This window comes from Neoarius graeffei, chromosome 11 (genome assembly GCF_027579695.1).
Source record: "Neoarius graeffei isolate fNeoGra1 chromosome 11, fNeoGra1.pri, whole genome shotgun sequence".
In the NCBI taxonomy this organism is placed as follows: domain Eukaryota; kingdom Metazoa; phylum Chordata; class Actinopteri; order Siluriformes; family Ariidae; genus Neoarius; species Neoarius graeffei.
The window spans coordinates 14,257,881-14,273,399 of NC_083579.1; the positions used below are offsets into that span (position 1 = coordinate 14,257,881).

Consider the following 15,519-nt stretch of genomic DNA (forward strand, 5'->3'; position numbering starts at 1 on the left):
GAGAATAGCCCTTAGGGCAGAGTCTTTAGTTCAAACACTGCGGAAGCAGTACCAAACCGTGCACCGCCCGTGCGCTTTCCAAAAACAAAAACGATCCCGCCAGCAAAAATAGGAAAAAAAAAAAAGGAGCTCTCTCACCTCTTCAGATGTTGGTTTAAGTCCGACAATACAGTCCTCAAAAAGGGCGTAGAAGAACAAAGTAATCCATCAACGTGTAGCATTCAATTTATTCCGGACCATTAAAGAATTCTAGAGGATATCAGAATGTTGGCGTACCGGCTTCCATCTACCCCCATTCATTCCTCTTTTCGCGTCTTTTGTTTTATGCTACTGATTAATAATCAAAACTTTATGTGGCTAATGCTACAGAAGAAGGGGTTTATGCGCATGCGTCTACTTCTATTGTTCTGGTGTCTCCGATGGGACCGTCTTACAGCGCACGTAGAGGTGTGGCATGTGTATTGCATCGTTTTCAGCAAGCGTTGCGTTGCCATATGAACCTGATATTTTACTGATCCGTTGCCCATGTGGACGCGATATTTAAAAAAAAAAAAAATCTTGTTGCTGTTGTCGTGTGGATGTAGCCTGAGGCCCTGTCCACACGGCAACGGATTCAGGTGAATCCGATACAACTGTTTATCGTTTAGGCCTGGCGTCCACACGGCACCGGCGTTTTGGGTGCCCCAAAACGCAATCTTTTGAGAACGGGTTCCAGAGTGGAAAGATCTGGCAACGTTGCCGTTGCGAAGTCGTCTGGATGAGTAGAACGGATTTGTTTACGATGACCTCACAACCACATGACTGTGAGTGCTTCACGCCGGGTAGAAGTGTAACGAACTCGATGCGAGTTGTCAACAAATCCTATAACTTGGTTCATGAAATGCGCTTACAAAATATTTTCACTGTGAATATTTATTGTATAATGGTGCAAAGTGAGAGAGAGAGAGAGAATAACCCTTAGCGCAGAGTCAATCCCGCCAGCAAAAATAGGGGAAAAAAAAGGAGCGATCTCACCTCTTCAGATGTTGGTTTAAGTCCTACAATACATTCCTCAAAAAGGGCGTAGAAGAACAAATTAATCCATCAACGTGTAGCATTCAATTTATTCCGGACCATTAAAGACGCCGCTTTCCGCGTAGAATCATACGTCATCCTCGCCGCCATATTGGATAGGTCAAAGCGGAGAATAAAGATGCCTCATTCATGTGCTGCGTTTAACTGTACCAACAGGTTTACCGTCCAAACGAGATCACATGGGATTACCTTTCACAGGTGAGACTGGAAAAATACTTTTCACTGTATTTGGTCATTATAATGTAAATTTTACGAACAGATTTTTCTGACTTTGTGGCTAATATGAAGTCTCGCGCATAATAGTTTATGCGCATGCGTCCTTACTTCTTCTATTGTTCTGGTGTCTCCGAAGGGACCGTCTTACAGCGCCCCTAGAGGTGTGGCATGTGTATTGCATCGTTTTCAGCAAGCGTTGCGTTGCCATATGGACCTGATATTTTACTGATCGTTGCCCATTTGGACGCGATATTTTTTTAAATAACATCTCGTTGCCGTTGTCGTGTGGATGTAGCCTGAGGTGGGGTTTACATTAGACCGTATCAGCGGATCATCAGATTAACGTTTTTAAAAACGATTAGCGTGCACACAGCAACACCAATACACGATTCGCGTGCACACAGCAACGCCAATACACGGATACGCTAATCACATGACTAATTCGGCACGCAAGTTGAAATGTGTCAGTGCGGCTCATCGCTTCCTCCTCAGCGGCTGCGCTCCAAATCACTCCGCCCTGAACAGCGAGTGCCCTCTGGAGGGTGCGCACTCCGGCCCTGCGCAGCTCACAGAGCGCGCGAGTATAGTGCACGAGCAGTGATTCGGGACTGAGCCGCTGTGCGCAAGTCACTTACCACTTGCAAGTGGAAGGATGGCAAGCCTAAAGACCATCATAACTACACAATGGGCAGTATTTGCATCAGTATTTGCAGTATTTTCATACTTTTATACTCTTTAATGAAAGGTGATACAAGGCAGAAGTCCGCACCATTTTTCAACAGTCGCATCACATGACCAACGCCAGCGAATCAGGAAGGTGGATGTCACAGTGACGTTGTCCAATGACGACGCCAGCTAGAGCTCAGCACAGCGTATCCGCATATTCTCAATGTTTACACAGCACTGGATCAGACACGATCTGGATTGAATACGTGGACCCTGGCGGATTCCCGTTTCCCGGTGTTTCCAGGCGTTTTAATGTAAACGGACAGTGCATCCGCGAAGAAAACAAGACAGATACGGTCTAATGTAAACTTGGCCTTAGTCTCCACCAAAAGTTAACAGGGCAGTCCGGAACCAATTAAAGGCCAATTAAAGTAACAAGTTGGCAGATGAAGCATTCCAGAAAGCTCAACAGTGCTTTGTTTTACATTAATGGCATTTAGCAGAGGTTCTTATCCAGAACAATGTACAACATACCTAGAGCAGCCTGGGGAGGAGTTGGCGATTAGGTGCCTTGCTCAAGGGCATTTCAGCCATTCCTGCTGGTTCAGGGAATCAAACCAGTGACCTTTTGGTCCCAAAGCTGCTTCTCTAACCATTAGGCCTATTTATTCAATGTATGCCACGATCAATGCTTGTGAAAAAGCAACAGATGAGATGAAACCCAGACTTATACATGATCTAGTATTGGCATTAGCTGGGAACCGGGAGCTAAATCTTTGTTGCCGAGAAGCTACAAGACCAGAGCTCAATTCCCAGTTTTCTTCCCTTTGCAACTCTGTTACACCAATAACAGGGGAGTTGTTTGGAGATTACATTGGCAAAGAAATTGATGATGTGAGTAAAGAAAAAGTTTGCATGGAGGGGTTTACTATTTCAGTTGAGAGCCCTGTGCATGGGGTTGATCAGTCGCCCTCGCATTTTTACCAAGGTGTTGAAACCTTTTTTTTCTACTTTGGGAACACAGTATGGACACAATTGTTTGGGTTAAATTGACGATTCCTTTTATACAGAGGACACTGAGGATGCTTGTCGTGAGGCAACGTTGCATGCAGCTCAATTGTTTACTCAACTGGGATTTGTTATTCACCCAAACAAGTCTGTAGTTCACCTTACACAGTGTTTAGAGTTACTGGGGTTTCAGTTGAACTCTACCTCAATGACAGTTTGCTTAACCCCAAAGGAAATTGATAAAATTATTCTCATGTGCAAAAAATACTTACAGGCCAAGGAATTTATGATGCGTGAAGTTGCATCACTAATAGGAACTCTGGTTTTTACTTTTACTGGGGCTGAATGTTGGCCCCTTTATTATAGAAACTTGGAATATGACAAGGATTTAACCTTGAAGTCTGCCCGAGGGGATCTTGAAGAAAAAGTGTCTCAGTTTTCAGAAAGCATTCATGAATTAGAGTGGTGGGTCAGGTTGCTTCCAACAACCTGCAGGAAATTGATTATGGTAATCTATACGACTAAAGGAAGGCTGTCTGTTCACCTATGCAAATCGACACGGTTGGACACACATACTTCATACTTTGCAGATGGATTGGTGACACCCCAGAGGGGCCCAAGGCAAACATTTTTGATTTTCCAAAACATGGGATTAGTGCTAATCCAACACACGATTCATTTACCATAGGCTACATGCTTATGCTAACACAATGCATGCAGCCTCGGCGGGGAATCCCCTCTCTGACTCGCCTGAGACGTTCAATTGTATGGGACCTCGCAATCAGCACTCCTCGCTGGAGACTTCCACTAAGGCAGAGTCTACGTCACTGAGGAGATGTGGGGAGCAATTTATGTCAGTTTGGCAGAACACAGTGAAAACATATACATCACATGTGTCCACTCAACTCTCCACTGGGCCTTCTAGACCCGTGTTATACAAAGGTATCATTCAGAGGAAATCAGGCTCACAGGCAATAACTACGAGTCCATCCATTACACTTTGAACAGGCATGGGATGGGGGGGTGCAGCATCTCACCTAAGCCAAACACAAGGATTATGGTCTCAAACTGAAGCTCATATCAATATTCTTCAAATGCCTGCAGTGAAACTAGGGCTCATGTCATTACTTCGAACAGTGTCCAATCAACTCATTAGGGTTATGTCTGACAATGTGATGACAGTTTTTTTATATTAATGCTATGGGAGGTTGTAGGAGCAAAGAATGTAATCGGCTTGCGAAGGAAATTTAGTTATGGGCAATCAATAGACATAATTGGCTCTCTGCTCCCCATCAGCCTGGACACTTGAAATAGAGGTCTGCACGGGACAGAATTTTCAGTCCCGCTCCCGCCCGCTCCCTCATTGTGCAGTCCCGCTCCCGCAAAGAATTATGATTTTCAGTCCCGCTCCCGCCTGCCATATTTTGTCCCGCTCCCGCCCGCAAATCCTGCATGATGCAGACGTTCGCGGTATTGCTCACGAAAGTTCTTGTCATTGGCTTGGGGAATTAAACATGCTGAGCTTAGCTGAGCTCTCCACTGACCGATCCTTCACCTAGCGTACGTAGCGAGGGTGCGCGTTGCCAGGCGGCATGCGCAGCTGAGGCTTTAGAGAGATACCCAACACACCTACCAAAATCTCCAGTGGATATTAAGAATATTGTACATTGCACATAGCTTATATGTCACTCCTCACATTTACATTCTCGGAAATACAAGTAGGCCTATAAGAAATTAATATAATTTAAAGACACAGCGTGATGGTGCCCCGCCCCCTACTTTGAGTGGATTTGAGCATAAATATCTACAGCTCACGTTCAGGGGTGCGTTTCCCAAACAAATGTTTCCCAAATGTCTGATTTCAGGACTCTTGACTTTTTTTTTTTAAAGATATTTTTTGGGCTTTTTTCACCTTTATTGGATAGGACAGTGTAGAGACAGGACAGGAAATGAGTGGGAGAGAGAGACGGGGAGGGATTGGGAAATGACCTCGGGTCGGAATCGAACCCGGGTCCCCGGATTTATGGTATGGCGCCTTAGCCACCTGAGCCACCTGTCCAATCAACTCATAAGAGTTATGTCTGACAATGTGATGACAGTTTTTTATATTAATGCTATGGGAGGTTGTAGGAGCAAAGAATGTAATCGGCTTGCAAAGGAAATTTAGCTAGGGGCAATCAATCAATAGACATAATTGGCTCTCTGCTCCCCATCAGCCAGGACACTTGAAATGTACCTGCAGACTCCTTGTCCCACCATTTTGAGAATGGAATAGAATGGCAGTTAAATCCTTGGGTATTTGAGAATATTTGTGGGATTTTTTTTTTTGTGTTACCATGATTGATCTGTTTCCAAGTCAAATTCATCATCAAACTCCTACATGTGTGTCATGGAAGCAAGAGCCATATTCCTCTTATGTGGATTGGTCTATCTTTACTTACAGTTATGCTTTCCTGCCATTTTGTCTAATTGGAAGATGTCTCCAAAAAAATAGTGTTGGAGCAAGCAACAGTGATCATCACCAACTGTCCTCATGTCCTCCTTCACCACATACATAAATCTAATCTTTGGTCGTCTTCTTTTCCTTCTACCTGACATCTCCAGCATTCTTTTCCCAATATACCCTGGATCTCTCCTCTGTACATGTCCAAACCATCTCAAGCTCGTCTCTCTCACTTTGTTTCCAAGTCGTCCTGCATGTGCTGTCCTAATACTCTCATTTCTAAATTTGTCCAACTTTGTCACTCCCAGTGAGAATCTCAAAATCTTCAGCTCTGCTACCTCCAGTTCAGCCTCCTGACTTTTTGTCCGTGCCACTGTCTCCAAACCACACAACATAGCTGGTCTTACTACTGTCTTGTACACTTTCCCATTCACTCTTGCTGGCCTTGGTCACAAATCACTCCTGACACTCTCCTCCATCCGTTCCAACCTGCTTGCACTCTCTTCTTCACTTCACTTTGGCACTCACCATTTGTACAGTTGACCCTAGATATCTGAACTCCTCTGCTTTGACCACTTCTATTCCTTTAGCTGTACCATTCCACTGTCCTCCCCTTCATTCACGCACATGTGCTTTATCCTGCTCCCACTAACTTTCTTTCCCCTTCTCTCTAGCGCATTTCTCCATGGCGCCAAGTTTTTTTTCTACTTGCTCCCGGTTCTCACTCCAGATCACAAGATTATCTGCAAACATCATTATCCATGGGGCATCTTGCCTGATGTCGTCTGTCAACCTGTCCATTATCATTGCAAACAAGAAAGCACTTAGGGCCGAGCCTTGGTGCAATCCAACATCTACCTTAAATGCCCATCATTCCCACTACACATCTCACTGCTGTCACACGGTCCTCATACATATCCTGCACCAATCTCACATATTTCTCTGCCACTCCTGATTTCCTCATGCAGTACTACAACTCCTCTCTCAGCATCCTGTCATATGCCTTCTCTAAATCCACAATGCAGCTCCTTCTGGCCTTCTCTATACTTTTCCATCAACATTCTCAATGCAAATACTGCATCTATAGTACTCTTTCCTGGCATCAAACCATAATGCCGCTCACATATCTCCACCTCTCCTCTTAGCCTACCTTCCACTACTCTTTCCCATAACTTCATGCTGTGGACTGGTCAACTTTATGCCTCTATAGTTACTGCAGCACTGGACATTGCGCTTGTTCTTGAATATTGGTACCAGCATACTACTTCTCCACTCCTCAGGCATCCTCTCACTTTCTAAAATCTTGTTAAACAAGCTACTCAAAAAGTCAACTGCATCTCTCCTAAGCCTCTTCATGCCTCCACTGGTATATTATCTGGCCCGATTGCCTTACCAATTTTCATTCTCTTCATAGCTCACCTTACTTCCTCCTTGCTAATTTGCTGTACTTCCTGATTCACTACCTCCACCTTGGCCAACCTTCTCTCTCTCTCTTTCATTATTTTCTCCAAGTTCTCCATCCACCTTCTCAACACACACTCTTCACTTGTCAGCATACAGTATTTCCATCTGCATCCTTTATCAGCCTAATCTGCTGCATATCATTCCCAGCTTGATCTCGCTGTCTTGCTCATCAGTACAGGAACTTTTCTCCATCCTTACTTTCTAACCTTTCATGTTGTTCATTAATAGCCTTTTCCTTCCCCTTTGCCACTGCTCTCTTTGCTTTCTCTCACGTCTCCTTGTATTCTTGTCTGCTCTCTCTTTTTATCCCAGTTTTGCACTGCCAACTTCTTCCCCTTATACTCTCCTGGACTTTGTCATTCCACTACCAAGTCCCCTTGTCTTCCTTTCTTTGTCCTGATGTCATTCCTAGCATCTTCCTAGCTGCCTCCCTCACCACTTCTGCCATAGTTGTCCAATCATCTCATACCTCTTCACACATCAAAAGATGGTGTGCATTTTGTATACAGGGAAAAAGTTGATTCACTGCACCCAAACGTCAATACCATGTTTCTTCACAGCCTTCATATACAACATCTATCTTACTCCACGCTCAGAAGGATCGAATCATTTCATGGCATTTGAATTTCCTGGTTCTCACTGCACTGTAGCTGCTCATCCTTTCATAGTGCAAGGGTGTATTCCATCATGCCAAGCCTGCTCCTCGATATCAAGAAACTTGGGATGTCACTCTGGTCTTGGAGTACATACAACTATTCTATCCACTTGAGAAATTGTCACTAAATGAATTAACACTGAAATGAGTTGTGCTGCTAGCACTGACATCAGGACAAAGATGCCAGACCTTCTTGTTCCTTGATAATGATGCTATGAAGGCAACTACAGATTATTATGTATTCTACATACGAGAGCATATTAAACAAGATAGACCTAGGAAAACTCCATTGTCACTCTTTGTGAGGAAATACCATAAGCAACCACTGTGTTTACACTACTCTGAAGCACAATCTTGACAGAACAAAGCCTCTTTGTGATCCTGTCTATACGCGCCTACTGTTATCCTATATCAAGCCATATCGACCTGTTACTGACAGGCACTATTGGATGATGGATTAAAACCATTCTGCAAGCAAGTGATGTGGATACAACAAAGTTCAAAGCTCACAGTAACAGATCTGCAGCCATTTCAAAAGCCAGTCAGGGGATTCCCACTGATGAAATATTGAAGCATAGAGAATGGTCTCGGGACTCAACTTTTCACACATTTTATAACAAACCTGTGATTACTGAGAATATCTTTGCTGCAGCTATATTACAATGAGTGGACCTGGTTGGTTGATATGGTTATGTTACAATAATCTTTTCCTGGCTGAATAATATTGTTGGGACCACAATTATTGCTGTAAAACCTCATGTTGACAGGAAGTGACATCACCAGGATTTGGTAGAATAAAAAAATTAGACAAGCCTTACCTGTCAGGTGAAGTTCGACTGTGATTCAACCAAGTCTTCAGTGACACACTCAGGGTGAATATGCCCTCCCTTGCAATTAGATCTACTCCCCATTCCCTTGTTCTTTTCTTTTTTGCCTTGTTCTTTATAATCATGCCCACAATATTTAAAAATATGAATATCCTCAGCAGCAGGTGTGCATCTCAGGTTAACCCTCAGTGCGTCACCTCAGACTTAGTAGAATCACAATCAAACTTCACCTTACAGGTAAGGCTTGTTTAATTTTTTTTAATTTATGACAAACTCACAACCCAGGAGTATCCACTGTTCCTGGATTCCGCTCTGTTTACCAGCTCTCCCTGATAGGGTCCGAAGTGTGCACCTATTGGAACAGTCTCCCCCTTATTAAACACTCCCAGGCCTGCATCAGGAATACTGGACTTCTGGATTTCTAACCCAGGAGGAAGAGTTTGTCTGGCTCGGTCAGGAACTCCCATGGGAACAGGAGTATCTGGGATGAAGAGGGGCGGTCCATGAACCTCACATTTGCTGAAGAAGAAGGATTTGCAAACTTCACAGTCTGGAAGTAGAGAAAACACAATAGGAAGAAATGAGGCCCAAAAGCATGTGCAATGTGTGTTTATATCTAAGACCATATACATTAGTACTGTATTAAGTTTATCTGAAGAAAGCTTGCCAGAAAAGGTTCACTGAGCATATGGTTGAGACTAGGTGTCCATCAGGACTGAGATCTCACAGGACACAACAAGGTACATGAGTATGAATTTTTAACTTACTAGTGGGAGTAAATAAGTGGTCAGATATGAAGCTTGCAGGGCAAAATAAAACAAGGTTCAATAACATGAGTGTGGCACTACGTGATCTATTTACAGCATTCTTAGAACCTGCCTGGTCAGGGTCATGGTTGTTTTAAATTCAGCAACTTGTTTGGTTATCTTTTAGAAAACAGAATCTACCAAATTCATGAGGAAATCACATGCAGGTACAAACAAATATAACTGTGCAAATAACTGCACTGCTTCTTCTTCTTCTTTTGGCTGCTCCCGATTAGGGGTTGCCACAGCGGAGCTTTCGTCTCCACTGCTCCCTGTCTTCTGCATCCTTCTCTAACACGCCTGCCACTTTCATGTCCTCCCTCACCATATCCATGTATCTCCTCTTTGGCCTTCCTCATTTTCGTTTGCCTGGCAGCTCCATCCTCAACATTCTCCTTCCCACATGCTCTGCATCTCTTCTCAGGATGTGCCCATACCATCTCAGTCTCATCTCTCTTAGCTTAATTCCCAAGCTCTCCACATGTGCTGTCCCTCTGATGTGCTCATTCCTTATCCTGTCCAACCTTGTCACTCCCATCGCAAACCTTAACATCCTCAACTCCGCCACCTCCAACTTTGCCTTCTGTCTCCTCGTTAAGGGTATGGTCTCCAATCCATACATCACAGCTGGTCTCACTACTGGTCTTATACATCTTACCTTTCACTTTTGCTGGGACTTTCCCATCACAAATGACTCCCGAAATCCTTCTCCAACTGCTCCACCCTGCCTGCACTCTCTCACCTCACTATCGCAGCCCCCATTTTCCTGCACAGTTGACCCCAGGTATTGAATTCACCAACTTTCTTTACGTCTACTCCTTGCATCTTCACTACACTCTCATCCCCATTCTCATTGATGCACATGTATTCTGTTTTGCTACTGCTCACCTTCATTCCTCTTCATTCCAATGCATACCTCCATCTCTCCAAACCCAACTCAACCTCTTTTCTACTTTCACCACATACTGTATCACACTATCATCCGCAAACCTCATGTTCCATGGTGACTCTTGCCTCACTTCGTCCGTCAAGCTATCCATCACTATGGCAAACAAGAAAGGACTCAAAGCAGATCCTTGATGGAGTCCCACCTTCACCTTGAACCATTCAGTCTTTCCAACCGCACACCTCACTGCTGTTTCACTGTTCTCATACATGTCTTGCACCACTCTAATATACTTCTCATTCACTCCACTCTCTCATACAATACCATAACTCATCTCTCGGCACTCTATCGTATGCCTTCTCCAGGTCTACAAACACACAATGTAGCTTTCTCTGGCCTTCCCTGTACTTCTCCATGCACATTCTTAAAGCAAAAATTGCATCCAACGTGCTCTTCCTTGGCATAAACCAGGGGTGGGCAATTATTTTTTCCATAGGGCCACATGAGAAACAGAAAATTTTGTGCAGGGCCGGACCATAAGGCTGAACTAAATTCTGCATAATATTAATTGTATTTCTTTATATAAAGCAATAAATATCATTGTTTTTACAAGCTGCTAAGACTGGTAAGAGTATGGAAAAAACGAAGTTGCCTTACAAAAAATGTCATTTATTCAATCAAATTTCCCAAAACAATGGTTAACAAAATGTGAACGTTTGTACCATTTTTTTTCAGTCACATTCACTCCAAAACACAATAAAGACATCACAATATTGTCTTTCTACTCCAAATATCAAACAAGATACATCATATTATAATAATGATACCCACATTTGTAGTCTAATCACCTCATTTGGTGTTTTTTATTTGTTCAGTGAGAGAAATCTAGTCTCTGTTGGTCTTTAATGAGTGCATCAAAGTCAGGTTGAATGTCTGAGGTGGAGATGCGAAGCACAGCTGACAGTTGATCATCAGTCCATTCGGTGTAGGTATCAGATCTACAGATTGGCTCGGGCTCCGGCGCCTGCTGGTGACGTCACACTGTGTGATTGGCTGAACCGTTTGAAGGATGACGTACAAGTTTGTGGTTGGTCTGGACAAATTACGGAAGTAGTTATCGCGGGATTAGGTTTCGTGGGATTTCATGTCATGTTCATGTCGCGCGCGTTGCGTTTTTGTTGAACACAACTTCAAAATAAAAGCAATGCACATTCAGTCCATGCATGAGGTAAAATTAGAAAATACGTTTACTTTGTAATTTCTAATTAACCTTACACGGGCCGGTCAGAATGAACCAAAGGGCCGGATGCGGCCCGCGGGCCAGAAAATGCCCAGGTCTGGCATAAACCCATACTGCTGTTCACAGATTGCTACCTCTCTTCTCGATCTCGCCTCCAATACCCTTTCCCATAGCTTCATGGTGTGGCCCATCAATTTTATCTCTCTGTAATTACTGCAGCTCTGTACATCTCCCTTATTCTTGTATATTGGGACTAGCACACACTCCACTCATTTGGCATTTTCTCATTCTCTAGGATCTTATTAAACAATCTCGTTAGGAACTCCACAGCCATCTCACCCAAACATCTCCAAGCCTCAATCGGGATACCATCTGGTCCGACTGCTTTCCCAGTCTTCATTCTTTTCATGGCTGCCCTCACCTCACCCTTACTAACCAACTCTGTTTCCTGATTTGCCGTCTCCAATGAATCTGACCTTCTCTCTCTTGAATTCTCCTGATTCCACCTTCTTAATAGACTCTTTCTTTGTCAGCACATTTCCATTTACATCTTTCATCACTCTTACCTGCTGTACATCCCTCGCTTCCTTGTTTCTCTGCCTAGCTAGTCTGTATAGGTCTTTCTCTCCTTCTTTGGTCTCCAGTCTTTCATACAACTCCTGGTATGCATCTGCTTTTGCCTTCGCTACCACTTGTGAAAATAACTGCACACGTATTTAAAAAAATAAATAAATCTATGTCTCTCTCTCACATCTCTATTTTAGCTTGCTGACGATGCTGGCATTTCTAGATCTAAACATTTTTCAAAAGGTACACATCCAAGATTCATATTTAATTCAAAATATATTCACACCTAGTGGCAATTTAAGCATAACCAATTTACTTATGAAGAAACCAGTGGACCAAGAGGAAACCTACACTAACACGAAGAACTTGCAAAATTTCACACAGACAGCAACCCAAGCTTAGAATTGATTCCAGGACCCCGAAGCTGTGCCACTGTGATGCCCCTAAATCCATATTCAGATATTTGGACACCTGTCCATCACACCAATATGTCCTAACTGAACATCCCATTCCAGGGGTATACTGAGGGACATACTCTCTGTCCCCTGTTAATTACAGCCAACTGGGGTCTTCTGCGAGCTCGTGCATGTGGGGAAGAGAACGCATAGCACTTTCCTCCAGGTGCATTTTGCTATCCTGTGACACAGCCTGAGCTGCATTTGGAAAAGAGGAGGTTGATGGCTTCACATGTCTGCCTTCACTCACATGGTTAGAGATCTGGCTGGTGGGTGGATACTAGCAGGTGACCACATTGGGGAGAAAATGGGTGGAAGAAAAAAAAAACAAAAAACAAAACTACAATCTTCTAATGTGGTGAAGACGCAAGAACAGATTTATGGAAGGAGACCCAGGTATTAGTAAGTTTGCCAAGATGGGAGAGTCTTCAGGACAGAGGAGTTTGTGCTTTCTGGTTTCTCAGTCACACAACCTGAATTTCTTTTGGTCTCTGAAAAAAAACACAGGAGTGGCTGGAGAGAATGACAGACATTCTCTAACATTAAATGTAACTAGAAATAAGCAATGTGTCATTCGTTAATAAATTAAAAATTGTACTCATAGGCAAATCACCATGGTACAAGGGGAACGATACATTTTAGGCCGTGCTGTTATATGAAAAATCACCCGGCATAGAGTTTTTATATAACAGCATGACCCATCGTGTGTTATTCCACACTTTTTTGTTCAGGTTAACATCCTCGGTCTATAACGACTAATGTAATTTAAGGAAATGAAAAAAATTATTTAGTTTCTCGCATTCCTTGCTACTATATTATACACTTTATCAATAAAAATATCAATTTCATTCAGTCACAATTTGTTGACTAAATAATCTTAGACTGAGGCTACAAAATGTACTATAAAATGAGGCTCCTAAATGTATTCGATTGCACTTTTAGTGCACTAGATAGTGTGTAGGGTAGAATAAACAGTAAAGTGTTACTGAGGACCAGAGTTGGCTGATGCCTTACAGAGGTAGTCGTTCTTGTCAGGATCTTCCACTTTAATGGAGAGATCTTCAGGTAGGTTGTCAAGGTCGTCTCCATGGTTGAAGATGTTCAGCTCCAGCGTCTCCTCTTTCTTCACACAGACTTCTGACGCTTTGCATGTCTCTGATTTCATGTCCTCACACAGCTAAAGATCAAACAATAAGAATTATTCAGCAAAAAACATCAATACAGTTTATAAATCTATTTATAAGGTTTGTGTGTCAGCTATGGATGGTGAGGAATCAGGTAGAACCAGCAGGTAACACATGAGGAGTTGCACCTGTGTTTGATTACTAGCAATTTACTTCTGTTTCTTGTGTTCTTTCACAGAGGAGAAGTCAATCATCAAAGAGAAAGAGAGAGAGAGAGAGAGCTAAGCTACCCAGCACCATGTGTGTGCAAAGTAGAGAAAAATAACGTTACAAAAAAGTGATCTCTAAATTAACAATAAAGCACACCTTGAGTTGTCAAGCCTGTCTCCCAGTTCCTCATTCCCTGAGCTGCAAGACTACTACAGTTTGTTCAACTCAAAACATTGTTTTTTTTGTAACAAATTCATCATTAAGCTTTACCTGTGAGGGATCAGGAGCCCGAGACTTCCTGGAGGAGCGCTGTCTGTCTTCTGATGAACTCATAACAGCTTAAACAAAAGATTAGTAATCTTTCAATTACGTTCATTATGTCTTATATTGAATATTGTTAGTTTTTTCTTTTTTATCAGACATCTAATTTTTTAGGTTTGTTTACCTGACATGTTTCGACGTACGACTGTCGTCTTCCTCAGAGTGTCACTGGATGTTATTGGTGACGCATCTTTTATCAGCTGATGTTTCCGAAGGCGTGGCCTTCCTGTCTGGATTGACAGGTCGGTCACTCCTTCTACTGTCAGTTCGTCCCCTGCAAGATGGCACTCCAGGTATGGGAGAGCATGTATGCTCCCTCATCTCGGTTGATGGTCCTCGGACTTCGCTTACGGATCTCTATGGCCTCCCTGATCCAGCGCTGATGTTTATTATCTTCTGTGCGGATGACTCTGGCATTCCCCCAGGCCATAATATGATTTTCCCTTTTGCAATGATCTGTTATGGCTGACTTATAATTTTCCTGTTGTGCCTTTTCTTTTATTGTTTAGGTTTGTCTTGTAGCTGTCTCCTTTTCGCACTCTTTCTTATGTTCATTTTTTCTTGTGTTGAAACTCCTTCCTGTCTCCCCAATGTAAGTTTTATTGCATAATTGGCATGGAATCTCATATATGGTGTTGCATCTGTTGTCCAGATGTATTCTGTCTTTGGGATGAACCAGGATCTGACGGAGTGTTGTGTGTGGTTTGACAGGTGTGTTAATATTGTATTTCCTCATTGCTCTTTGAATGCGTTCTGTTATTCCTCTGATGTATGGTAATGTCACTACTCCCCTGTGTTCTTGTTTGTTGGTTTGTTTTTTCTCTTTCTTCTGTGTTTTATTGTTTTTGACCTGTTCCGCCCCTTTGGATATTGCCCATTGTGGATATTGACATGCCTTCAGTGCGTGTTGTATATGTTGTTCTTCCTGTTCTTTGTCCTGTGCATCTGTAATTATTGCTGCGCGTTCATGTAATGTTCTAACTACAGATATTTTGTGCATTATGGGATGTTCGGAAGTCCAGTTTAAATATTGGTCGGTGTGTGTGGGTTTTCTGTGTACTTTTATTTTGATGTCCCCATCTTCTGTGTGATGTATTTTTAAGTCCAAAAATGCTATTGACTGCTCCGTTTCCTCTTCATGTGTGAATTTTATATTGCCGGTATTGTCTATAGTATTGATATGGTCGGTAAGTTGTTGAGTGTATCCCCTCTTTACTTTTTCCAATATGTCGTCCACATACCGTTTCCAGAGTGTCGGTCTGTATTCCGCTGGTATTGTAGTGAGTGCTTTCTGCTCCAGATCTTCCATGAAAAAGCTGCACATGATGGCTGATAGTGGTTCTCCCATGGCAAAACCTTCCTTTTGTCTGTAAATTGTGTTCCTGAACTGAAAGTATGTGGATGTGGCGATGAATTGAAGGAGTTGCGTAATGTCTTGTACAGTGAGGTTTGTGCGTTTCTTGAGCGTCCTATCTGTTTTTAATTTGTCTTGTACTACCTGTATGGTGGCTTCCGTGGGTGTTCTGGTGAAAAGAGATACGACATCGTGTGAAATGA

At 42.9% G+C, this 15,519-nt stretch overlaps 1 protein-coding gene across 3 annotated transcripts in view; it reads right to left on the bottom strand.

Moving 5' to 3' along the window:
* The window catches only part of LOC132894124 (histone-lysine N-methyltransferase PRDM9-like), a 51,680-nt gene that overhangs the window by 15,428 nt on the left and 20,733 nt on the right, over window positions 1-15,519 (bottom strand). Inside the window, exons 1-4 of one of the 3 annotated variants that reach the window (XM_060933466.1) lie at window positions 14,087-14,147; window positions 13,912-13,979; window positions 13,322-13,484; window positions 8,632-8,903 (exon numbers count right to left, since the gene is read on the bottom strand). In XM_060933466.1, the coding sequence (XP_060789449.1) occupies window positions 8,632-8,903; window positions 13,322-13,484; window positions 13,912-13,979; window positions 14,087-14,093 (510 nt within the window). In that variant the 5' untranslated portion in view covers window positions 14,094-14,147. Of the gene's footprint in view, window positions 1-8,631; window positions 8,904-13,321; window positions 13,485-13,911; window positions 13,980-14,086; window positions 14,148-15,519 lie in introns of those variants that run through there. The other 2 variants (XM_060933469.1, XM_060933467.1) reach the window with 2 other exon arrangements.